General features: G+C 47.9%; 1 protein-coding gene across 2 annotated transcripts in view; it reads right to left on the reverse strand.

The window, feature by feature from the left end:
- Window positions 1–23022: 23022 nt before the first annotated feature.
- LOC128406239 (carboxyl-terminal PDZ ligand of neuronal nitric oxide synthase protein-like) overlaps window positions 23023–26516 on the reverse strand; it is a 52789-nt gene continuing 49295 nt past the window's right edge. For both annotated transcript variants that reach the window (XM_053373421.1, XM_053373422.1), the window contains 2 exons: window positions 25935–26280; window positions 23023–24121 (listed from right to left, as the gene is read on the reverse strand). In XM_053373421.1, coding sequence (XP_053229396.1) covers window positions 23659–24121; window positions 25935–26280 — 809 coding nt within the window. In that variant the 3' untranslated portion in view covers window positions 23023–23658. The remainder of the gene's footprint in view (window positions 24122–25934; window positions 26281–26516) is intronic.

The raw sequence follows: 26516 nt of genomic DNA on the forward strand, positions 1-26516 counted from the left end.
CTCGCGGATCACTCCCGGGTCCGGGGGGGTGGCACTTCAGCTCCCAAAATTAGCTCTTATCCTCCAGTAAAATTACTTATACTGCCAAACCGTGAAATTAATGTCTTTTATCCAATAAACAAGAAAAAAAATTCTCTCGACCTTAGTTAGCTGATCCTTGCTTAAGATTATTTACAAGACGGGGAGACGGACTTCCTGTTTGCGCCTTCCCCGATCGTGCCTAATTAAAAAATAATAATTTTTCTTTGTAAATCCAATTTCCGTACTACTCACGGGTTGTTGCTTTTAAAGTCCAATTGTTCACAAAAAGAAGTCAGCGCTCTCCGACCATGGCATGCGACTTCACTCCGCAGGAGAAGCAGTCGACTCTCAGCACCGCGCCGCTCACCCCGTCCCCCATTCCAAAGCCTTTAAAAAGGCTCCTTCGCGGGTCGGGGGGGCGCAAATGGTGCCCGCCGAGTCACCAAGTTCACAGGCTTCACCGCCTGTGATTTCTGAGGGTCCCCGCGTCGCCGCCGTGGCAGGACCCAACTCCTGCGGAGCCATTTCCCTCCGGAGCTCGGAGGGAATCCGCCATTAGCCGATGGCGCTAACCCGGAAGTCCTCAGGACGCTGCAGATTTTCTAAGGGGATTCAGAGGAGGTGCATATGTGGGGATAGGGACCTGCCAGCTTGCGTTTCAAGAGACAGGGGATCTGCAAGTTGAAAGACTATAAGGAGCAAGCTGAAGATCTTTCTGGCCCAGTGTGCTGCCTCCAACAGTGGACAGCCAGGTGCCTCTGGACCACAGCTGTCAACTTTTCCCTTTTCTTGCAAGGAATCCTATTCAGAATAAGGGAATTTCACTTAAAAAAAGGGAAACGTTGACAGCTATGCTCTGGACAGCCTTTCTCAGCACTGGGGCCCTAAATGTTGTTGGACTACAACTCCCACCATCCCTGGCCACTAGTACTGCCAGCTGGCAATGTTGGGAGTTACAGTCCAACAGCATTTAGGGCCCCAATGCTGAGAAAGGCAGCGTGGAAGCTAGCCGGCAACCTGCTTCTCACAGAGGACACGCCGCTTCTGTGTGCTTCTATCAACAGGGGTGGTTCAAAGCTAATTCAAAGAATCAGAGAACTGTAGAGTTGGAAGGGACACCAAGGGACATCTAGTCCAACCCCCTGCAATGCAGGAATCTTAGCTAAAGCATCCATGACAGATGGCCACCCAACCTCTGTGTGAAAACATCTAACAAAGGAGAGTCCATCACTTCCCAAGGAAGTCTGGTCCACTGTCGAACAGCTTTGTCAGAAAGGTTTTCCCGAATGTTTAGTCAGAGTCTCCTCTCTTGTCACTTGAAGCTATTGGTTTGAGTCCTGCCCTCCATGGCAGGAGAAAACAAGTTTGCTCCCTCTTCCGTGTGACAGCCCTTAAGATATTTGAAGATGGCTATCATATCTCTTCTCAGTCTCCTCTTTTCCAGGCGAAGCATATCCAGCTCCTTCAACCGATCCTCATAAGGCTTGGTTCCCAGACTCTTGATCATCTGGGTTGCCCTCCTCTGCATGCCTTCCAGCTTGTCAACATCCTTCTTAAATTGTGGTGCCCAGAATTATACACAGAATTCCAGGTGTGGTCTGACAGAGGCAGAATAGAGTGGTACTGTTACTTCCCTTGATCTGGACAATCCCTACTTGTGATTCCCAGCAACAGGTTTTCAAAAACATAGTGTCTCTGAACCCAGTAGGCAGCATATAGCAATAGTAGTAGTAGTAGTAATAATAATAATAATAATAATAATAATAATAATAATAATAATTTATGCCCCGCCAATCTGGCTTCCCAGCCAGAACCGCCAGAAGGCCCTCGAGCTGGACCTCAGTGTCCCAGTAGAATGATGGGGGTGGAGACGCTCCTTCAGGTATACTGGGCCGAGGCTGTTTAGGGCTTTAAAGGTCAGCACCAACACTTGATTGGTGCTCGGAAACGTACTGGGAGCCAATGTAGATCTTTCAAGACCAGTGTTATGTGGTCTCGGCAGCTGCTCCCAGTCACCAGTTTAGCTGCCACATTCTGGATTAGTTGTCGTTTCTGGGTCACCTTCAAAGGTAGCCCCACATAGAGCACATTGCAGTAATCCAAGCGAGAGATCACTAGAGCCTGCACCACTCTGCGAGACAGTTTGTGGGCAGGGAGGGTCTCAGCCTGTGTACTAGATAGAGCTGGTAAACAGCTGCCCTGGACACAGAATTGACCTGCTCCTCCATGGACAGCTGTGAGTCCAAAATGACTCCCAGGCTGCGCACCTGGTCCTTCAGGGGCACTGTTACCCTATTCAGGACCAGGGAGTCCTCAACACCCACCCGCCTCCTGTCCCCCAAGAACAGTACTTCTGTCTTGTCAGGATTCAACCTCAATCCATTAGCCGCCATCCATCCTCCAACCGCCTCCAGACACTCACACAGGACCATTGTGACTGGTAACCATTGATAGTGAATTTGTCTGATTCCTCTTTGACGCCACCGCTACCTCTTGTGGGAAGGAGTTCCATAGTTTAACTTTGTGCTGCATGAAGTACTTTCCTTTGGTCTGTCCTGAGTCTTCCAACATTCAGCTTTGTTGGACGACCACCTCAGGCCCTAATATTACAAGAGATGAAGAAAACCTCTCTATCTGCTTTTCCCCTTTTCCTAAACTAAAGGTAAGAATCTGGAGGTGAGGGGACATAATAGTGCTGTTAAAAATTATGCATGGTGTGGATCCTGCCTAATCCTGCCTTTTAAACCCATCTGAACTATGTGGCTTGCACTCCATCTTGTGATGGGTAGTTCCACATGCTCAACAGGTGCTGTGTGATGTAGAAGTCCTTCCTTTTCTCCATCCCAGATCAACTACTGGTCAGGTCCTGCTTCACTACCATGTCAAATGGCCATGGGCAGATTCTAAGATTGGAATTTGTCTAATATTATTTTAGGGACGCTGGTGGTGCTGTGGGTTAAACCACAGAGCCTAGGACTTGCCGATCAGAAGGTCAGCGCTTCGAATCCCTGCGACGGGGTGAGCTCCTGTTGCTTGGTCCCTTCTCCTGCCAACCTAGCAGTTCAAAAGCACGTCAAAGTGCAAGTAGATAAATAGGTACCGCTCTGGTGGGAAGGTAAACGGCGTTTCCATGCGCTGCTCTGGTTCACCAGAAGCGGCTTAGTCATGCTGGCACATGACCCAGAAGCTGTCCGCCGGCTCCTGCGGCCAATAAAGCGAGATGAGCGTCACAACCCCAGAGTCGGCCACGAGTGGACCTAATGGTCAGGGGTCCCCTTTACCTTTAATATTATTTTATCAAGAAGACAAGCCAGCCAAGGGAAGATTCAGTCGCCACCTTTGTTGACAGTGCGTTCTGTGAAGGACACACACATGAAGCTGCCCCAGGCTGCTTCACTACATTGATCTCCCTGGCTCAGTTCTGCCCGCACTGCTGGCCCTGGCAGCAGCTCTCTGGCCTTTCAGCCCAGAGATGTCTCCCAGCCCTACCTGGAGACCCCAGATACTGTCTGCACGGGAAGCAGGTGTTCTCCCACTGAACCTATTGCATTTCACCCCCAAAGCATGAAGGAAGATTATAGTCCTCATGATTCTGAGTAAAGGGCTATATAAATTTAGAGCGCAGGAAAGTGTCTCCACTGAGTCAGACCAGTGATCCATTGAGGCCAGTGCTGTCTACACTGACTGGCAGCAGTATGCTGGAGTTTCAGGAAAGGAGCCTTTCCCAGTCCTGTTTGGAGACGACACTGGAGAGTGAACCTTCTGCATGCAAAGCAGATCATCTGCCACTGAGCTATAGTCCTTCCCCATAGCCCTACAGGATGAGTACAGCAGCCTTTAAAACAACTGGATTGTTTCTCTTTCCACCCCCCCTTCCTTATCAGAAGTTGCCTGCAACTTTTACCTCTCTTAACACAAAGGAAACTTTGTGTGTGTGTGTGTGTGTGTGTGTGTGTGTGTGTGTGTGTGGTGTTTTAAATAGCAGAGATGCTCACTCCATTGAAATGATTGGCATACTGGAGAGTGGAGAAAAACCAAATTGTTTATACCCTAATGAATAGGATCTTGATTGCAAGATCCTGTTTGGAAAATTATAGTGCCTGAATGGAAGCCGTACAATTACATCCCTCAAATGCTGCATATTCATTTCATCTGCTTTGCATAGAGATTAGCAAGCGTGCCCCTGATGCAGACTCTGAAATTAAAGCCAGCTCCGATTTTAGTCACAGGTTACAAACTAAATGCCATTGTTGGATGGGTAGGAATCTTTACCACCTGCGTGCCAGATGATTGCCGAACAGCTTTATCCAGACAGCAAAAAGAGAAGGGATACGTGGCTCCTCTCTCCCTTGCAAGGGAGCTGGGTAGCGTGGGCTGTGCGTCTCACAATCCACATTCGCAATGGCACGGGGCACAACTGGGCAACCCGTGGTGGGCCCCAGCTTACTGCACAGAAGGTGCAGGTGCTCACTTTTTCGGAACATAGGACGTGGTTGCTGGATCCGGCCAATGGCCCATCTAGTCCAGCATCCTGTTCTCACGGTGGCGAACCAGATAACGATGGGAAACCTACAAGCAGGATTCAAGCACAAGAGTAACTCTCCTCTCCTGGGGCTGCTTCCAGCAATTGGTGTTCAGGAGCATTGCTGCTTCCAACGGTGACGAGTAGCTAAGATAGCCTTGTTGTTGTTTAGTCGTTTAGTCATGTCCGACTCTTTGTGACCCCCTGGACCAGAGCACGCCAGGCACTCCTGTCTTCCACTGCCTCCCGCAGTTTGGTCAAACTCATGCTGGTAGCTTCGAGAACACTGTCCAGCCATCTCGTCCTCTGTCCTCCTCTTCTCCTTGTGCCCTCCATCTTTCCCAACATCAGGGTCTTTCCCAGGAAGTCTTCTCTTCTCATGAAGTGGCCAAAGTATTGGAGCCTCAGCTTCAGGATCTGTCCTTCCAGTGAGCACTCAGGGCTGATTTCCTCCAGAATGGAGAGGTTTGATCTTCTTGCAGTCCATGGGACTCTCAAGAGTCTCCTCCAGAACCACAATTCAAAAGCATCTATTCTTCAGCGATCGGCCTTCTTGATGGTCCAGCTATCATTCCATGCGTCACTACTGGGAAAACCAAAGCTTTAACTATACAGACCTTTGTCGGCAAGGTGATGTCTCTGCTTTTTAAGATGCTGTCTGGGTTTGTCATTGCTTTTCTCCCAAGAAGCAGGCGTCTTTTAAATTCGTGACTGCTGTCACCATCTGCAGTGATCATGGAGCCCAAGAAAGTAAAATCTCTCACTTAAGATAGCCTTATCCTCCTCCATTAATTTGTCTAATCCTCTTTTAAGGGCATCCAGGTGGGTGGCCAGCGCTGGCTCCTGAGAGAGGCAGTTCCATATTTTGTGCTGCATGAAGAACTGCATACTTTTCTCTGTCCTGAATCTTCCAACATTCAGCCTCATTTGATGCCCACAAATGTTATGCAAGGTGAGGGACAGGACTTATTTCTGTCCACTTTCTCCAGCCTGTGCATCATTTTATAAACTGATATCATGTTGCCTCTTCCCTTCTCTAAAAAGTCTCCAATGCTGTGTCCTTTCCTCATTATGGGAATCCCTTAACCTCCTTGATCATTACTGTTGCCATTTTCCCAGCCCTTTCCAACTCTGCTATGTCATTTTTGAGGTAAGGCGACCAGAAATGAACACAGTACAGTGGTAACTCGGGTTAAGTACTTAATTCATTCCGGAGGTCCGTTCTTAACCTGAAACTGTTCTTAACCTGAAGCACCACTTTAGCTAAGGGGGCCTCCTGCTGCCGCTGAGCCGCCGGAGCATGATTTCTGTTCTTATCCTGAAGCAAAGTTCTTAACCTGAAGCACTATTTCTGGGTTAGCGGAGTCTGTAACCTGAAGGATATGTAACCTGAAGCATATGTAACCCGAGGTACCACTGTACTCCAAATGCAGTTGCACCGTAGATTTGCATTTTGGCATTTGGGGAAAGGGTGTTGTCAAAGAGAGGCGAGGGACACACACACACACACACACACACACACACACACACTCCAGACACACACAATCTAGCACAAGTTGTATTTAGACCCAGTCCACACATGCAGTAGAATCAGGTGATAGAATGAGCCGTAGCATTTCAGACTGCTGTCTGGAGGGGTGTGTGATACAGGTGGACAGGGGGTGTGGAATCACATTTCTGAAAGCTTCCCTCCGGGAAAGGGGAAAGACAGCAACACAACAAGCGAGATCAGATTGAGCCCATGTGTGCTATAAAAATAAATGCAGCAAAGTTTTTCAAAAAAAGTGTGAGGCAACTGCCTCGGGCAGCAGGATCCAGAGGGGCAGCAGGTCCTGACATAGGTCTTTACCCCCCACCACATTCCTGTTGCATATCTTCATTCACCCATTCTTCGGCGGTTGGTGGGGAGGTGCTCTGGCAACATACAGTGGTACCTCAGGTTAAGAACTTAATTCGTTCCGGAGGTCCGTTCTTAACCTGAAACTGTTCTTAACCTGAAGCACCACTTTAGCTAATGGGGCCTCCTGCTGCTGCCACCATGTGATTTCTGTTCTCATCCTGAAGCAAAGTTCTTAACCTGAGGTACTATTTCTGGCTTACCAGAGTCTGTAACCTGAAGCGTCTGTAACCCGAGGTACCACTGTAAAAGCAAAATCATACCCAATCAAACAAGGTTCAGCAACACAATCATCAAAATTATTAGAATACAGTGGTACCTTGGGTTAAGAACTTAATTCATTATGGAGGTCCGTTCTTAACCTGAAACTGTTCTTAACCTGAAGCACCACTTTAGCTAATGGGGCCTCCTGCGGCCGCTGCGCCGCCGGAGCACGATTTCTGTTCTCATCCTGAAGCAAAGTTTGTAACCCGAGGTACTATTTCTGGGTTAGCGGAGTCTGTAACCTGAAGCGTCTGTAACCTGAGGTACCACTGTATACAGTTAAACTATGGAATTCACTGCCCCAATATATGTCCACCACAAAGGCTTTTCTCCTTTCATAACACCAGAATTCATGAACACTGAATGGAGCTGAGTGTTGGAAGACATGGGAATTTTTTTTAAAAAGGAAGTATTTCATAAAGGACATAGTCACACCGCGGAATCCACTCCCACAGGGGGCAATGATGGCCAGGCCCAGACAGAGGGGGGGCCATATGGGCCACTTGGCCCGGGCCTCCGATTCCAAAGGGGGCCTCGGTCAGCATATTCACAATTCAAGCCTTGAAATAAAATTATTTGTCAGCATAACGTTTGTGAAAATTATTTATATACTTACTTATTTATAAGACTTCAGTTATCCCCAGGGTAAAAAAAGGGGGGGGCACATTATCTACCTGGCCCAGGTCTCTGCCTGGCTCTGTAAGGCACTGATGATGGCCACATGCTAGGATGGTTTTAAAAGAGGATTGGATTAATTCGTGGAGGAAGAGAAGACTGCCCTTGACCGCAAGCCTCGATGGCTCAGCTCTGCCTTCGCAGTCGGAAGCAGCAATGGTTCTGAACACCAGCTGCTGGAAATCACAGTGAGAGGGGAGAGTGTGGCTCTTGCGCTCAAATCCTGCTTTCTGGTTTCCCACAGGCCTCTTCGTGGTCACTGTGAGAACAGGGTGCTGGAACAGATGGGCCAATGGCCTGATCCTATGGGCTCTTCCTATGTTCTTATGTCCTTATTAGATGACTTGTCTAATCTGTCTTTAGACAATTAATTTACCGTATTTCTACATGTATAAGACATGGGTTGTTGTTTTCACCAAAAAATTAGGTTTCAAATTGGGGCTCGTCTTATACATGGGTAGTGCCGAGGGTTGTTTTCCTTAATTTGGAGCCCCCCAAAATAAGGGGCATCTTATACATGGAGGCGTTTTATACATGGAAAAATACGGTGATTTATATCCCTCCCTTCCTCCCCAAGAAGCCCAGGGTGGAAAATATATATTCAGGGTTTCTTTTTTCCTTTAAAATTCTAAAAACAATTACAATTAAAAACATCTAAAAGCAGTTATGGTTAAACACATTCTTCCAACCAAAGGATAGCTCAGTTTGTTAGCGCATGGTGCTGATAATGCCAAGGTCGCAGGGATATATATAGCATTTTTATTAAGTTTTCAACAAAAGTAGCAAAAAAAAAGGTAAAAAAGCAAACAGTAACAAATGCAGTAACATCCATAAACAAAGAAAATTACACATAAAACCATATCAAATCCATAAAGTGGGATTCTCCGAATCCCATGACTTTCTTCCCCCATTCCTGGTTCCCTAAATTTCTTATCAACTGCGTACCATTTCTACTCCAAATTTTTTCTAACCTCTGATTTCCTATACTATTTCTAAAATTACAAGTGCTCTTAAAATCCTGCCAATGTATTTATCTGTTTATAATACTTTTGCAAATACATAATAAACATTTCCCATTCTTTTAAAAAATTCTTATCTTGATTTCTGAGCTTTCCAGTTAGCTTCTGCATAGTCCATTAACTTGGTTTGCCACTCTTCTTTTAGTTGGGACTGCTTCCGTTTGGGCTAACAGCATCCAAGCAGCCGTTGTAGAATACATAAACAATTTTTTCTGATCTTTTGGAATTTCCGCTCCTACAATACCTAATAGAAAAGCTTCTGGGTTTTTTTAAATAAAGGTTATTCTATATTTTTTTTCATTTCATTATATATCAGTTCCTGTTTTTATTAACCTTCCTACATTCCCATCACATATGATAAAACGTACCCTCTATTTCTTTACATTTCCAACGCTTATTAGATCCTGTTCTATACATTTTTGCTAATTTAACAGGGGTTAGATACCAAGGTCGGAGGTTCAATCCCTGTATGGGACAACTGCATATTCCTGCGTTTCAGGGGGTTGGACTAGATGATCCCCAGGGTTCCTTCTAGCTCTACAGATCTATCATTTCTATTATCCAAAGGTCTCAGGTTTGCCTTGGTTCTCAGTCATCAAAATATCTGGGTAAATAGGAATGTTTTTCAAACTCCCTCTGAAAGTTAAAGAAGTTAAGAATGATAGAGACAGGTGCACCCCACTAGGGGAGCATTTTTCCACAACTGGGGAGCCACCTCTGAAAAGGCCCTGTCATGGGCAGCTCCTAGTGGTGGTGTGAGGACCGCCAACAAGTCCTCACATGCTGATTGCAGGGTACAAGGTGGTTGGTACTGGGAAAGGCGCTCTTTTAGGTACTTGGGTCCTAAGCCGTTTAGGAAGAGGGTAAGGCTATCTCATAAACAGCTACAAGTCATACTGGTTGTGAACTGCTGCCAGGGCTCCTAGTGGGATACCTGCAGTGGGCAGCTGAACGACTGAGCTCATGCCCTGCTTCTGGGCAACCCACAGGCAGCTGGTTACTCTGAGAACAAGGTGCTGGGCTGGCAGAAGGGCCAGAGCTCAGCATATGCTTTGTATGCAGAAGGTCCCTGGTTCAGTCTTTGTCATCTCCAGTTGGGGCCGGGAAAGAAAGCCTTCTTTGTGCTCCCGTTTAATTCAGTCCTTTATTCAGAACCGTGGTGTGTCTTATTGTTTCATTTTGATTTTATTATGTATCTTGTGATTTTTGTCTTGTATTTTTACAATGTGAACCACCCTGAAAGCACACACCCCCCCCCAGTTTTAGAATCACAGAATTGTTGATTTGAAAGGGACCTAGAGGGTCATCTAAGGCCTTGCAATGCCGGAATCACAGCTAGACAATTCATGACAGATGGCCACCCAACCTCTCTTTAAAAACCTCCAGTGAAGAAGAGTTCGCCACCTTCCAAGGCAACTCATTCCATTGTTGAACAGCTGTTACCATCAAAAGTTCTTCCTAAGGTTTAGTCGGAATTTACTATCATTTGAACCCATTGGTCCAAGTCCTCCCCTAGGGGGCAGGAGAAAAATAGCTTGCTCCACCCTCCATGTGACAGCCCTTTGGATATTTGAAGATGGCTCTCACATCACCTCTCAGGCTCCTTTTCTCCAGGCTGAACACACCCAACTTTCTCCACTGTTCCTCACAAGGCTTGTTTATCCAGCAGCAGCAAGTGCCAGCAACCTTGCTTTAGTGCAGAGATCCCTCCCTGCCCGTTTGCCATCGAGGGATGGAAGGTTCTGTCAATTACAGCTCTCTCTGTTTCTCATTTTCCAATCTTAAACTCAGTGGCTCTCTGCGTTTGTGCAGCATTTTGTGATTTTCCTTAAATAAAACAAATCCTCAGAAAAATCCAGCATTTTTTTGTGAATTTCTCCTGGTTACCACATTTTTGTCCACAGTCTTGGCAAATGTGTGCCCCCCCCCACAAGCAATTTCTTCTAATGGAATGCATTTCTGCATGTTACCTTCACTGATGTATTCATTTTTATGCACAATTTCCCTCAGTGTGTTCATCTCCCCACCTAAAAGTTGTTTGGTTGGAAAATTGCATCACAAAATTCAGATGAGTGAATATTCGAAAGGACAACCGGGTTTTGGGTCTCATGTTGTTTTAGGTAAAGGTAAAGGTACCCCTGACCATTAGGTCCAGTCATGGCCGACTCTGGGGTTGTGGCACTCATCTCGCTCTTTAGGCCGAGGGAGCCAGCATTTGTCTGCAGACAGCTTCCGGGTCATGTGGCCAGCATGACTAAGCCACTTCTGGAGAACCAGAGCAGCACACGGAAAAGCCGTTTACCTTCCTGCCAGAGCGGTACCTATTTATCTACTTGCACTTTGACGTGCTTTTGAACTGCTAGGTAGGCAGGAGCTGGGACAGAGCAACTGGAGCTCACCCCGTTGTGGGGATTCGAACCACCAACCTTCTGATCGGCAAGTCCTAGGCTCTGTGGTTTAACCCACAGCGCCACCCGTGTCCCTCATGTTGTTTTAGGAAAGTGCAAATTTGATAAGTTTGGTTTAAAGTGTAAACCACATCAGATTTCTCTCACCAACACCCCCCCCCCGCATTGCTGGGAACTGCATCTCTTTGGACCACCTTATACAAGGCTAACATGTGGCCGGGGGGGGGGACGGACACAAAACTTTTGTTCTGCTTTTTTACCCTGAGACTGACAGAAGTTGGGGTCATATACACACAGCAGCAGTTTGGATGCTGGCTATGGCTCCATCTGGGAATGGGGGGAGGGAATAGTTCACTTGTTCTGCATGCAGAAGGTTCAAGGTTAAATCCCCAGTCCACTTAAAAGGATTATGTCACAGATGTGATGAGGAAGACCCCTCTCTGCCTGAGCCCTTGGAGAGCTGCTGCCAGCCAGAGGAGGCATTGCTGGCTTAGCTGGGTAAGTAGACTGAACCCCAATATGAGGCAGCATATAGACTCATTGAATCGTAGAATTGGAAGGGACCCCAGGGGTCATCTAGTCCAACCCCCTACAATGCGGGAAACACAGCTAAACCACCCATGACAGGTAGCCATCCGCCCACTGCTTTAAAACCTCCAATGAAGGCAAGTCTACAACTTCCCAAGAGAGTCCATTCCCTGTCGTACAACCCTTACTGTCAGAAAACTCTTCTTGATGTTTAGTTGTAATCTTTCTTTTAACTTGAAGCCGTGGGTTCGAGTCCTACCCTCCACCAGCAGGAGAAAACAAGCTAGTTCCATCCTCCATGTGACAACCCTTTAGATATTGGAAGATGGCTGTCATCTCTCCTCTCAGTCTCGTCTTTTCCAGTTTACACATACCCAGCTCCTTCAACAGCTCCTCATAAGGCTTGGCTTCCAGACTCTTGATCATCCTAGTTGCCCTCCTCTGCACACCTTCCAGCTTGTCAACATCTTTCCTAAATGTGGCACCCAGAGAAGAGAAGAGATAACTTCTACTGAGCCACTGACCGCGCTGGCTGGGGTGGATGGCAGCTGGAACCCCACAGCTCCTGAAGGGCAACCGGTTTGTCTCACCTGATTTAGAGAGCGGTGAAAATGCTTGGGGAACCTTTACCTCCTTCACAGAACTACAGTTCAAATGAGCCCCTTGTTTGGGAGATTGAGCAGACCAGGAATGAAGAGAGTTCACTGCTATTGCACTCACAAACACAAGAGGGGAGGCTGTGATCTTACAGGGAATCCTGTGTCTGCTAATTTGCCTCTAATGCCCAGGTCAGAAGATTCGGGACAGATAAAATAAAGTCCCTCAAGCAGTGCAGATTTGAAACGGTGGAACTTGCTTCAAAGGACAAGGGCTCCAAAACACTGGTGTGCTAAAAAAACCGTGATCTCAAGATACTGTGCTTGCCAGGTGCCGGATAAATTAGAGCAGGGCTGCCCTCTTCTGGTCTGATTATGGAGTGATCTGAAAAATTCCCAATGTTCACTACAGTATTAGATGGATATTAGCTAGCCAGGTTGTGTGTTTGTGTGTAGTCCTTTAATGAACCCAGGAGCCTCAAGTCCAACTCCCCACAATTTTAGCCAAATCATGTCTGTCTCTGTCCTTCTGAAAATGTTAGCTGAAGGGGTTGTATCACAAAGTGGGGTGGGGGGGTGGGGCACCTGTCCCCTGCAAGAATGTGAACCAAATCTTTGAAGGGTGGGGGATCTTTTTTAGGATCCCTTTTGAGCCCACCTTGTATGCTGGCCCATTCAGCGGAGGCAAGGAATCAAATATTTGCAAGCTGCATAAAAAGGTAACTCATTCCAGACAGAGGCACTTGTCAAGTAAAGAGGAATAGGGTTCTGATCCTGCTTAGAGGAAATCAGTGGACTTAAGGGTGCCAAAATATTGGCATGGAAGTGGACTTTTGGTCTGTGTGAATGCTGGAGATTCCACAAGAAGATAAGAACCTGTGCACAGCATGAAGAAGTACTTTATCTGTCTTTAATCTTCCACTGTTCGCTGTATTGGATGTTCTCAAGCTCCTGTGGTTATGAGAGAAGGAGAAAAACATTTCTCTATCTACTCTCTCCAAGCTGTGATCCACATGAATTCTGGAGATGCCATTGTCTAGATTCCATAAAGTATGTGGCACAGGTTCATGTCCAGGTGCGAGTGTGGATTTGCACAGGCCACAGCTGGCCCTCACAGACCTCCCGTGCAGCCTGCTGCAGATGTCCAAGCTAACAACAACATCCCCTTCCTTGCTGGTAAATTTTGCTGATTTGACTTCCTTGCATACCACTAAACTGCTGTTTGGTGCACTGAAGACAAGCAGAATTTCAGTGGGAAGGAAGTTGCAGGGGGAGAGTCATCCTTGTGGGCTGGCAAACAGCATTTGCATAGCAAGTTTCCCCCCAGCAGGGAAAGGTTCAGAATGCCAGGACTGTGTGGTCCGCAGCAGCATCACTACATTCAAAGCATGTGTCTGTGTGCAACCAATCCATAACCCTGGCATGCCCATCCATCTCTGAAGATTGATTGATTGATTGAATTTATATACTGCCCTATACCCAGAGGTCTCAGTGCAGTTCACAGAACAAAATCAAAATATAAAACCACAATATATATAATCAAAATATGGCCCTCGAGGAAAACAGAGGCAGCCCAAACAGATGATCATAGCACTGTAGCATGCCCCCCCCCGTCTTTAAGTGGCAAACCTCCAGGGGTTCCTCTGCTTACTTTGAGTATGGTCAATGGAGACAGAAGAACCTTTAGGATATATTGTTATATTTACATATCTCTACAACCCAGGCATAGGCTTGGCCGGGGGGGGGGCAGTTTCACAGCACCTGCACCCCAGCAGACCTTGCTTCTCCATTAGGTTTTCAGAGGGACCCCAAGTCACAGCTTTGGGGTTCAGCACAGAGCAAGACATGCCTCTGTCTCCCCAGGTTCCAGTATCAGCCAAAACATTTCTCACCTCCCTCACGGGCCTATTGTTCTCCCGTAAGGTGGGGAAATTATCATGATGGGAACCTCTTTGGACATGTAGAGGACTGTACTTAACTGGCCAGCCTTAACAAAGGAACTTATCTGATCTTCTACTAGATTCTAAGCTTCCTTGATATAGAATCACAGGCCTGGAAGTGAGCCACCAGCATCATCCAGGCTGAATTCCCAATTCTATAACACCTGGGACAGCTCAGTTGATTGAGCATGAGACTCTTAATCTTAGGTTTATAGGTTTGAGCCCCACACTCGGCAAAAGATTCCTGCATTGCAGAGGGTTGGACTAGATGACCCTCGTGGTCCCTTCCAGCTCTACAATTCTATGATTCTCTCTCTTTCTGTACAATGGTTAGCCAAAAGAACCCCAGGAACCTAGAATACAGTAGTGCCCATGAAGGGCTCTTGCTATGCCAAATTGCATGCATACACATAAAACTGTAACACAAGAACTTATGGCAAAAATATCTTTCAGCTTCCTGTTTTTTCTGTGTAATTGTGCAAACATGATCTTGATCACAACAGTTCACAGCCATGTTTTTCCCAGAGCAGACTCATTTAAATTAATGGGTCTAAGTTACCTATGCCCATTTAAAGTTGCATGGGATCAATTCCAATCTGTTACCTCCGAGGATGTGGACAGGCTGCTTGGATGAGTGAAACCAGCCACCTGTCTCCTTGATCCTTGCCCATCCTGGCTTATGAAAGCTAGCCGGGAAGGGCGATGGGCTCTGCGGGGTGGTGAATGCTTCTCTCTGTGAGGGAGCCTTCCCAGACCTGCTGAAAGAGGCGGTCATTAAACGGCTTCTTAAAAAACATCTCTAGATCCGGCCAATATGGTCAACTATCGCCCAGTCTCAAATCTTCCATTCTTGGGCAAGGTGATTGAGCAGGTAGTTGCTAAACAACTCCAGGCACGCCTGGAAGAAGTGGACCATTTGGATCCCTTCCAGTCGGGATTCAGGCCTCATCATGGGACTGAAACTGCCTTGATCTCACTGGTTGATGATCTCTGGGAGGCTAGGGACAAAGGTGAGAGCTGTTTCCTATTTCTGCTGGATCTCTCAGCGGATTTTGATACCATCAACCATAACATCCTTCTGGACTGTCTTGAGGGGCTGGGAGCTGGGGTCACTGTCATACAGTGGTTCCACTCCTTCCTCCTGGGCCGTGTTCAGATAGTGGTGTTGGGGGATGAGTGTTCAGACCCCTGGGCTCTCAGTTGTGGGGTGCCTCAGAGTTCTGTCCTCTCCCCCATGCTTTTCAACATCTACATGCAGCCACTGGGAGAGATCATCAGGGGGGTTGGGCTGGGTATTCATCAGTATGTGGATGATACCCAGCTCTACCTCTCTTTCAAATCAGAACCACTGAAGGCAGTGAAGGTCCTGTGTGAGTGTCTGGAGGCGGTTGGAGGATGGATGGTGGCTAACAGATTGAGGTTGAATCCTGACAAGACAGAAGTACAGTGGTACCTCAAGTTGCAAACTGGATCTGTTCCAGAGCCCTGTTCTCAACCTGAACAGAACACAACCCGCGTCTGCGCACGTGTCATGATTCGCCGCTTCTGCACATGCGCGTGATGTCATTTTGCACGTCTGCGCATGTGCGAGCAGTGAAACCCGGAAGTAACCCTAATCCAGAATGTGGCAGCTAGACTGGTGACTGGGAGTGGCTGCTGAGACCACATAACACTGGTCTTGAAATATCAACATTGGCTCCCAGTACGTTTCCGAGCACAATTCAAAGTGTTGGTGCTGACCTAAGGCCCTAAATGGCCTCGGTCCAGTATACCTGAAGGAGTGTCTCCACCCCCATCATTCTGCCTGGACACTGAGGTCCAGCGCCGAGGGCCTTCTGCCGGTTCCCTCACTGCGAGAAGCCAGGTTACAGGGAACCAGGCAGAGGGCCTTCTCAGTAGTGGCACCCACCCTGTGCAACGCCCTTCCATCAGATGTCAAAGAGAAGAACAACTACCAGACTTTTAGAAGACATCTGAAGGCAGCCCTATTTAGGGAAGCTTTTAATGTTTAACATACCACTATATTTTAATATTTTGTTGGGAGCCGCCCAGAGTGGCTGGGGAAACCCAGCCAGATGGGCAGGGTATAAATAATAAATTATTATTATTGTTATTATTTTCAATGGGTCTGCCTGGTATAGGGCTAGCACTGGATACAACCCCGCTCTGAAATAACAAAAGAAGAGATTGGGAGCCTGTGGCCCTGCATATGCTTGGCCCCCAAATCCTGTCAGGGAGTTCTTAGAATCACAGAAGTGTAGAGTTGGGAGGACCCTAGGGGTCATGTAGTCCAACCCCCTGCAATAGCAGGAATCAAACCTAAAGAATCCCTGACAGATGGTCATCCAGTCTCTGTTTAAGAACCTCCAGTGAGCTGTAGTTCAGCAGCTCCTGAAGGCTACAGGCTCCTCTCCCTCCCTCTGCTTCCTTTGCCTCTATTTGCCAAGCCCCCTCAGTAGTCTATTTTGGCCTTGTGACCCCCCCTTCAATTACTGCACTCTCTACATTTTTAATGCTGCAAAGAATCTGCCAGGGTTTGCACGAAGAGGCATGGGGCGTTTTAATGCAGATCTGCCCAGATCCAGTTGCAAGATTTTCCGTAACTCAGTGGCAAGGCACTTTGCAAGAAGACAGTGCCAAGTTTGATCCCTGGTGTCTCCCAGATGGGCTGGGGGGAAAGTCCCTTTCAAAGACTTGCAAGAAACACTGAGCATGATAAACCCCTCTGAAATTCTGGGAGGCTCTTTGCATACAGTAACTCCAGGATCCTCTCCCATGAAAGAGTGCAGTGACCATGGGCACTGAAGGAAGAAGCAGGGAAGAGATCCTCCCTTAGCCTTGGGAGAGCTGCAATTTTAGGAAATGGTCACAGTGTTCTCCATTGCAAGCAAAGGGACCAGTCTTCAAGTGTTCAGGCCAACTCAACTCACTCTGTTGGCAGATCACAAACACAAGTGGGTCATTCAGCTGGCCTTAAGAACAGAGAACATACCTTATTGCAGATATTAATATTGTGCAGTTTGAAGTGACTAGATAGATGCATGAAAACTGACTCCTTTTGGAAGTGAAACATTGCCAAGACCCATAAAGATATTATTCAAATTTTACTAGTACTTTCTTCATAGCAGAATTAAAACATCAAAAATATCCATACAATGTATTGTGCTGTCCAGCACAGGCTCAGCATCTTAAAGAATGTGAAATATTCCAAAGAGACCTAGAAGCAGAGAGATCTTCCTACTACAGCCTGTTTTCCAGCCTCCATTGGCCTTAGGCTGTTTCCTCTCAGGAGGGCTTCATTTTCAACCTCACTCCGTGGAGTTTGGGAGACAAAGACTCAAAGGCTACTCCCTTCAAAATGGAGATTGGCAACCCAATACCTTCATCCCATGATCTAAGGTTACAACACTCACGTGTTAGCTACTAGAGATCAACAACGGGTTAGTTAATTATCAGCTCAGCAAGAGCTCAGAGTGCTCTCCTTGGCTTTAATATAGCCCCATGGAAAATCCGTGTTAAAACTTCTGCAATATACCTTTAGCCATTTTCCATTTTAAACCTTCATTAATACACATAGATTTTCATTTCTGTGTCAATTAAACTGATTATACCTAGACTCCCTTGTGCCCTTGGCAAGATGTTGGCTGACCAGAACAACAGAAGAGCAGGCGTTCTTCTAGCCACTGCAAGCCAGAATGGAGAGAGGTGACTTTTGCACACACCCAAGGCCTGCGCCCTTGGTGGGGGCGAACCTATCCAACCTGTAGGTATGCCCCAGCTTAAAAGTCAGTAAGGCAGGAGTGTAACATATGCGGCAATGTTAAATTAATTATGGCCACCAGAGGGCACGATAGGCCTGTACTGTGCAGGCATGTTGAACTTCCATCAGAAATCCTAGTGTTTGCAGGGTAGAGATTGTGGGCAAGAGTTAATCCGGAGGCCCTGAAGAAGGCAGAGGCATTCATCCGCCAGCAACCTGGTGCCCCTCCAGTTCTGGACTACAGAGCCAGCACGGTGTAATGGTTAAACTGCCAAGTGCAGAATGGTACTCCAACCACATCTAGGCTGCACTCTCACACATTGTAACTCACTCTATGTGGGGCTGCCCTTGAGACTGACCCAGAAACTCCAGCAGGTGCAGAATGCCGCGGCGAGGCTCCTTACGGGGTCCTCTCTGCAGGATCACATTCACCCAGTGCTATACCAGCTGCACTGGCTCCCGGTGGAGTACAGGGTCAGGTTTAAGGAGCTGGTTTTGACCTTTAAAACCCTATGCGGCATAGGACCCTCGTATTATGGGACCGCCTCTCTTGGTATTCCCCATGGAGGACCTTACGGTCCGCAAATAATATCTTGGAGGTCCCGGGCCACAGGGAGGTTAGGCTGGCCTCAACCAGAGCCAGGGCCTTTTCGGCTGTGGCCCCGATCTGGTGGAACGCTCTGTCACAAGGGACTAGGGCCCTGCGGGACTTTATATCTTTCCGCAGGGCCTGCAAGACAGAGCTGTTCCACCAGGCCTTTGGCCAAGGCACAGTCTGACCCCCCCTCTCCTTCTGAAATCCTCATACTGTAGAACTCTAGCCCAATGGTTGCCATTAATTTGATTCTGAATTGATTTTAGAATGTATTTTAATTAATTGTGATTTTATGCAAACTGTGTTATTTTTACTATTGTTAGCTGCTCTGAGCCCGGCTTCAGCTGGGGAGGGTGGGATATAAATAATAATAATAATAATAATAATAATAATAATAATAATAATAATAATTTTCTAGATGCTAGAGAGAGAAAATGTACCAAATCAAGGAAGACTTGCTTTTTTGAAGTGTACTTATCTTTGACTTGCACCATTTTCGAAAAGAAGACTTCTTAAAGCCCCCCAGCACTGCTGAACCTGTTGCATGAGGCTGGCTTAATGTATTTTCAGTATCCCTCCTAGAATATTATTCATGAAATCATTTTTAAAACGTGTTTTGAGCTGATGTTCAGCCTCTGGAACAGGTTTTTGGGAACCAGAGCAGAGACTCTTCTGACCGTACAATCATGCTAGCCTCCAAAGCAGATTGAGCTCTGTTGTGGTGTAGTGGTTAGGGCACGCTGGAATAGGGTCTGGGGGACCAGGGTTCAAATCTCGCCTTGGCCATGTAGCCCACTAGGTTGACCTTGAGGGCCAGTCACTGCCCTTCATCACAGCGTTGTCGTGAAGATTAATTGAGGGGGGAGAACCATGTCTGCCACCTTGAGCTCCCTGGAGGGAAAAGGTAGAGCATATATGTAATAAATAAATAATAGGGGAGATGAAGAAACACTCCAACTGGATTTTATGATGGCGGGGGCACATTGGATGAATGACAGAACATGGGTTTGGTTTTGTTTTTTGAGAAATTAATGCATCAGGAACCAAAGTGACCCCCCTTCTACCCCCACGAGAGAGAAAACTTAAATATGTCAATTGCCTTGTTAAGATGAAGAACGTGTGAAATAGGTAGAAAACAGGCAAAAACCACCTCTCCGCCCACCCTCACCTCACCAGAAAGAACACGCTGACAAACTGTAAGGAGAAAGAAATCTGTAATTATACTCATGTCCCAACAACATTGAACGCTTTACACAATAAATTCAAACTTTCTCTCTCTCTCGAAGTCTTCAACAACAATTTACAGGATAACACTTGGAAATAAAACGACCCTCGACTCCTCTGCTCTCAAGTAGGCTTTAAATTATGACACAATTTCTGTCCCCCCCACCCCACCCACAGAAAAGCCCCTGACTCAAACCTCTGGCCCAACATTTTGGCCCTGGCAAGAAAACTGTGGCAGAACATTCAAGCTGGCGGCTCCGGCACTCTGCACATGCTTCTGCAACCTCCCCTGCAGGTTGTTCCAGAGATTTTTATTTCAAGTGAAGATTGGCTGTTTGAATGAAGCGAGGATTCCAGTGTGGACTGGGAAATGTAAGCCGTAAAGAACAAACGTTTTGTGGGGAGGAGACTATAAGATACATCCTACATTAGTCTTTCTTAACCTGGTAGTCTCCAGATGTCCTGGACTACAGCTCCCAGGTTGCAAAAGAGAGTCCTGCATTTTGCAAAAATCCTGATTATTTCAAACAGGTGGTTGTTGCTGTTTTTTTAACCACTGGGTTTCCATTCTCTGTGATAACTTGGAAATAGCTTTGAAAGAATGTGAAACTCTGTGGTTTTTGGCTCAGAGGTTCCTATAGATGATAAAAGAAAGTAAGATATGGACACCTTCCTCTCCTCGCACCTCGCTGAGGTGCGTGCGTGTCAGCTGTTTAGTTTCCCACTATGCAACACTGTGATAAAAGAAATCAGCACCATCAGTGGAACTTCAGCCTGCCTTGCAGCAGATTCTCACTCAACACATTGCACATGGCCAGAAATATCCAAGTATGGAACACACACGTGGTCCCATCGATTGTTAAGGGCACACACAAACACATGAAAAGTGACATTTCCCTTCCAAACACACGGAACTGGCCAACTGAAGCTGTTCTGCACGTGCAGTGACTTGCCTGGGTGCTCACTCGTCATGCCTTGATTTTTTTAGTACATCTACCTGCAGGAGGAACGCGGGTGGCACTGTGGGTTAAACCACAGAGCCTAGGACTTGCCGATCAGAAGGTCGGTGGTTCGAATCCCCACGATGGGGTGAGCTCCCGTTGCTCGGTCCCAGCTCCTGCCAACCTAGCAGTTCAAAAGCACGTCAAAGTGCAAGAAGATAAATAGGTACCGCTCCGGCAGGAAGGTAAACAGTGTTTCCATGCGCTGCTCTGGTTTGCCAGAAGCGGCTTAGTCCTGCTGGCCACATGACCCGGAAGCTGTACGCCGGCTCGCTCAGCGAGATGAGCACTGCAACCCCAGAGTCGGCCACAACTGGACTTAATGGTCAGGGGTCCCTTTACCTTTACCCGCAGGAAGCAGGATTCTCACCCTGCCACCCTGCTGAATATTCAACTGGCTAAACGTGGCTGTGCCTTTTTGAAAGCAGCCTGATCAGCACATGCGTTGACAAGCAAGTGTTAAAATCTCTGTGCTGCCAAGATTTCTGCATGTGTGAAAAAAATGTAGACAAGAGCATTCCCACCCTCCAACCAGGGTGGTCAGGAACTCTAATTGCCCTTTGAACTTGCCCCTTGAGGACTTGTTTAGTGGTAGCTGATGGGCAGTGGCCACAATTTCCAGTGGTGCCCTGCTCTGGTGCCCACCCTAGGCTACTTGGCCTCTGCGGGGCCTGTTCTACCTGTGCAGAGGGTTGCTAGGCAACCCAGACATGGATGGCCATTGTGTCTCTCTTTCTCTCTCTCCCCCCCCCCCTGAATTGCTACCAACAATACATCCCTTCACCCCAAATCAACCTTCTAAACACATTCCTAACCTGCCTCGTTTATCTGTGCATTGGCCCCCAAAGGAGGTGCACTACATACCCCTCCCCTCTGCCCCCCCCCAGCTAAGGGACACACCTTTTGGATGGCATCCTGGGATAAAAGCCCACAAGGCGCTCCATCCACATCCCCATTCCCTTTCCTTTTCAGATCCCTTTCGAAATACGGCTCCTCTGCTTGTGTGAACCAACCTGCAAGGCCCTCGTGCGAGGTGTGAGAATCACAAACTGGGGGTGCCTTTGTTCACTAGTGGGTGGCAGCTCTGAGGGTCCTGAAAGTTTGGAGGTGGCGATAAAATGCCCCTGATATGGTGAAAACCACCTCCCCACCACCACTTGAGCTTGCTTGGCTGACGTGCTTCACCCTCGCTCCCGTGACACGTGCTCACCTGGGGCGGCCTTCAGTGGCTGATCCATCTAATGGCGCCACTGGCACCATGACACCCCCCTGAGCATCCAGGCCTCCCGACTCCTCCTGAGCCCACCTCTTGCAATTGGCTTGCTGTCCAGTTCTCCTGACTGCATTCCCACCTGGCCCCAAATTTAACTCTCCCTCTTCTCAAACTCATCCTTTCAGCAACATACTCCTGGTCCTCCTCCACTCTCGCTCTCTCTGTGACCAAACATTACAGTTTCCATCCTCTCTCGCATGGCTGATGCGTTTTGTTTCTGAAACAAAAACAACCCATTTCCACCCTTCTGAGCATCCACTGAGGGGAGGAGACAGCTGTGCCCCCTCCTCTGGATGACCCACAACCCCCAATTTCCAGCTTTCACTTCAAAAAAAAGACTAGGTTTGCAGCATTCACAGAACCTGATGGATGAGGTAAAATGTACAGGCATTTCTCTATTTTTTTCTTTTGGAGAAACCAGCCTGGTCCCCAATTCCAGTGTTTTACTTTGCACAGATGGCCTGGGGGGGGGAAATATCCTTCGATGCCCCTGTGAGTGTGCAATATGATGAGTGGCAGAACAAGTTGCCAACAGTGAGGCCCTCTGGGGATGGGTCTACTCGGAGTAAAACTTCGCTGTCCACCACTCAAGCATGCGCTGGAATTGCCTTTCTGCACTCTCTCACTCTTATGCCTCTAACTTAGCACAAAACTGTTTGGATTTCACCAATTTTAATAATAATTTATTATTTATACCCCACCCATCTGGCTGGGTTTCCCCAGCCACTCTGGGCGGCTCCCAACCAAATTAATAATAATAATAATAATAAAGTGATAAAACATTAGACATTAAAAGCTTCCCTAAACAGGGCTGCCTTCAGGTGTCTTCTAAAAGTCAGATAGCTGTTTATTTCCTTGACATCTGATGGGAGGGCGTTCCACAGGGTGGGTGCCACTACCGAGAAGGAATAGGAAAACAGAAATGATAATAACTACCTCAGGATCTAGGAAACACCAATATGCTTAATTTCTCCAGCCTCAGAATAAAATAAAACCGAAAGGAGCATCTGTGCCACAAAACTCTTGCTGAAGGAAGGGATGGTCTGCAGGTGGGGGAAATTGGGGGGGAATCTGAAGGGTGGCTCTCCTTCATTCAGGTGCAAACTTCCTGCACCTTCAGCATCCCCCCCCCCTGGAGGTTAGAGGTAAGGTCTTTGGAAGGCACCACCTCAGCCCCTCTCTGGTTTAACAGCCGCCACCTAGTCTGGAAATGGCAGACAGGATGCCCTCGCACTGGTTCCCATAGGGGTGTCCAAGATGGGGCTTCTTGACCCTCTCGACCAGGAAGGGGGCTGACTTCAAAATACTGGACTAATCTCACCTGTGTGCATCCCTCTCATTCCAGGGGAGACTTCTGGAAGTGACCACTGGGATAACCACCACCCACTCTGCTCTGGTGCTAACCTTGCCTCACAACGCCAAATGCTGCAGGCCACCCACGAACCTCCCTCTCCCTTCCTCTTTTGCCCCCAAAAACTGCAAGCAGCTTTTCTTGGCTGGGGGGACAATCTGTGGCACACAGTCTAGATTTCAGCCAGTCGTGCCGAGCTCTTTCCCTGGGGCACAGAGACTGAGGACCTTGCGCCTGGTTGTTTACTGGTGCTTGTACCCTGGGTGACACAAGGTCCTTAGGTGTTCCTCCATTCCAGGTCAGCCAGTTTGTCAAGACGTCTGGTCATTTCCTGGTGTCTGTTGAGGACCTCTGCTTGTGTGGAAGACAAAGGCAGGAGACACTCCCAGCTCGCTTCTTTTGGAGACCACACGACTTCTGGCTCAAAGTCTCCCACTTTTGCTCTTACGGAACTGCCAGTCTCCACTGGTGGCCATTTCAGAGACTCCCCTCTGGCGCCGCAGCACCCTACAAGCCACTTCTAACCCCACAATCTGTGCCTGGCAACCAGTGCAAGCTAATAGCCTGCTCCCCAAGTGCATGGTTTATGCACGAGCAATGCAGGCCCCTGATGTGTCCAGCTCGTCCTCCGAGAGACTGATGCGCAAACAGGTTTCATTGCTGGCCGAGGAGAGGAAAGGACGCCGGAGAGACAAGCTGCCATCCAGATCCCTAGAGGGGCCTTTCTCAGGTCGTCCCAAGGTCCCTTTTGCTGGGGGTGCCTGTCCACCCTCCCCAGCCCGCTCCTGGCTTAGGGCCACCTGGTTTTCGGCACGGCCGCAAGTGTGACCTCTTCCCAGCGTCCTGGGCTCAGACTCCAAGCTGGCCAGGGAGAAGATGGTGATGCTGGTGAGTGTGGAGGTGCCGTGGCCGGGCCCAGAGGTGCTGGTGCTGGTGGCTGCTGCTGCGGTGTCCGTCTCTGCTTCTAGGCTGGGCGAGGTGGTTTTGCTTGACCTCCTCCTCAGGGTTGGAGGGGGTGGGTTCAGCTTGGGGATGAGGGGCTGCAACCTGTCAAACGGAGAAGGGATGGGTGGCTTTGGGTGGCTTTCAAAGGCTTCTCGTGACTTTGCACACTGCCCTGATGTTCGGCAGAGAAGTACTTCTACAAATAAATAACTCTATGTTGTGAACGACCCTGTGATCTTCGGATAAAGGGCATTGTACAAACCTAATAAGGAATAAAATAGAATAAAAATAATATATACCGTATTTTTCCGTGTATAAGATGCCCCCATGTATAAGACGCCTCCTTTTTGGAGGGCCTCCAAATTAAGAAAACACCCACTCAACACTACCTGTGTATAAGACGAGCCCCAATTTTAAACCCTAGTCTTATACATGGAAAAATACGGTATATTTTATTTGTATTCCCCTATTCATTTAAAAAATATAGATATATCAGAGCAGTTCACAACAACTATAGATAAAATCATGCAATAAAAACCATGTAAGAATGCTAAGATCAGAAATCAGTCAACTACTGTGGAAGGATGTATTCTTAATTAGCCCGACAGGCCAGGCAAAATGGAAAAAATTTCAGCAGGCATTTAAAAGTTGAAACAAAAAACGCTTGCTGAATCTCTAGTGGCAGAGTGTTCCACAGGGCTGGGCTGATGGACACCAAAGGCCCTCCCACAGCGGACCATGTTTTGCATTCTCCATTACTAAACTGACATTCAGTATGATCGCTTACTGCGTGCAATTAACTTGCACAACTTTAACCTTGCATGGTTGAAAGCCTGCCAGTCAAAACTGCACAAATTAACTGCACGCAAGGCAGAGAGCTTTAAAACTCTTTTTGCATTCTTTCCGCTGATGAGGAAAGAGATTTTAAGCAAGATCTCACAAGAGCACCCAGAGCCTGAGCAGGACTTGACCGGTAAGCAAGGCAGAGAGCAGAATTGTGCAAGATGTGATCGTCCTGTATTGAGAAAGGGGTTTTTCCTGGCTGGGATGTCTCCTCAAATCAGGATGGTGCCTCTCACCTGCCTGGATAGGTAGAGAAATGGGGCAGGTGGGAGCATAGGAATCTCTGGCTGTGGTGAAGCTGCATTTGTAGGGTTCTGTGTGAAGGGGTGGGCCACATCCATGGCTCCACCTACTTCGGCTTCTGGCCATGTGGCCCCTTGAAAGCTGCTCAGGAGGAAACATGGCCCTTGGGCTGAGAAAAGTCCCCCCCCCCCAGCCATCTGGAGCAAAACAGCTGACCACATACAGGTGAAACTCGAAAAATTAGAATATCATGGAAAAGTTCCTTGATTTCCGGAATTCAACTTAAAAGGTGAAACTAATATATGAAATAGACTTGTGACATGCAAAGCAAGATATGTCAAGCCTTGATTTGTTATCATTGCGATGATCATGGCGTACAGCTGATGAAAACCCCAAATTACCCATCTCAGAAAATGAGAATATTCAAGGAAATCAGCAAAACAAGGATTGCAAATCAAGCAAGATTGGACCTCCGAGAAGTAGAAGCTCATCTCGCTTTGCATGTCATGAGTCGATCTCATATATTAGTTTCACCTTTTAAGTTGAATTACTGAAAGAAATGAACTTTTCCACAATATTCTAATTTTTTGAGTTTCACTTGTAGATGACCTTGGAGATACCTCCAGTTCTGATTCTATGAGAGCAGACCAATGGGTCTGACAGCGTCATTGGCGCTGGCACAACAGCTACAAAACTGCAAAAATCTGCATGTATGGCAGCCCAACCCCCTTTCCCGCCACACAGTGCCAAGAACCAAGCTGCGCAATTTGCCTTGCAAGGGCCCAGACGTGGGTTGATTATGAGCAACTCTCCGCCAAGACTTCCCTACCTCTCCTCCTGTGCCGGAGTGCCCAGGTTGCTGCTCTTCTGCCGGCCGGTTCTTCCCAGCACCGCACAGTCTGCGGCCTCAGACCCCTCCACGCTGCGGAGGCCGTCTGGCCCCTCCAGGACTGCCAGGTGCTCCTCGCTCTCTGCCCAGTGGCTCAGCTGGCTTCCCTTCTCCAGGTTGGACAGATTCAGGTAAGACTCGCAAGCGCTGCCCATCTGTGCCACAGGGCTGCCCAGGACGCTGGCCGGTGTCGAGGTGGATGGCAAGTTGATTTCAAGGCTGTAGTGGTTCTTCAAGTTGAGGGAGAGCGACTGAGCCAGCGTCAGGTTCTGCAGGGATCGGTCAACTAAAAGTGGGGGGCGGGGAATGGTAGATAGGTAATAACACAAGGATGGAGCGTCCGTGCCTGTGGTCTGAGACCAAAGGCTTCCCACAGAGGCTCCTGGGGAAGCCCCCAAGCTGTGGGTGCAGGCCAACAGCCCTCCCTGGCCCTGCTTTATGCCCCCAGTATCGGGTATTCGAAGGGACGCGGGTGGCGCTGTGGGTTAAACCACAGAGCCTAGGACTTGCCGATCAGAAGGT

The sequence above is a fragment of the Podarcis raffonei genome, chromosome Z (assembly GCF_027172205.1).
Source record: "Podarcis raffonei isolate rPodRaf1 chromosome Z, rPodRaf1.pri, whole genome shotgun sequence".
Classification (NCBI taxonomy): domain Eukaryota; kingdom Metazoa; phylum Chordata; class Lepidosauria; order Squamata; family Lacertidae; genus Podarcis; species Podarcis raffonei.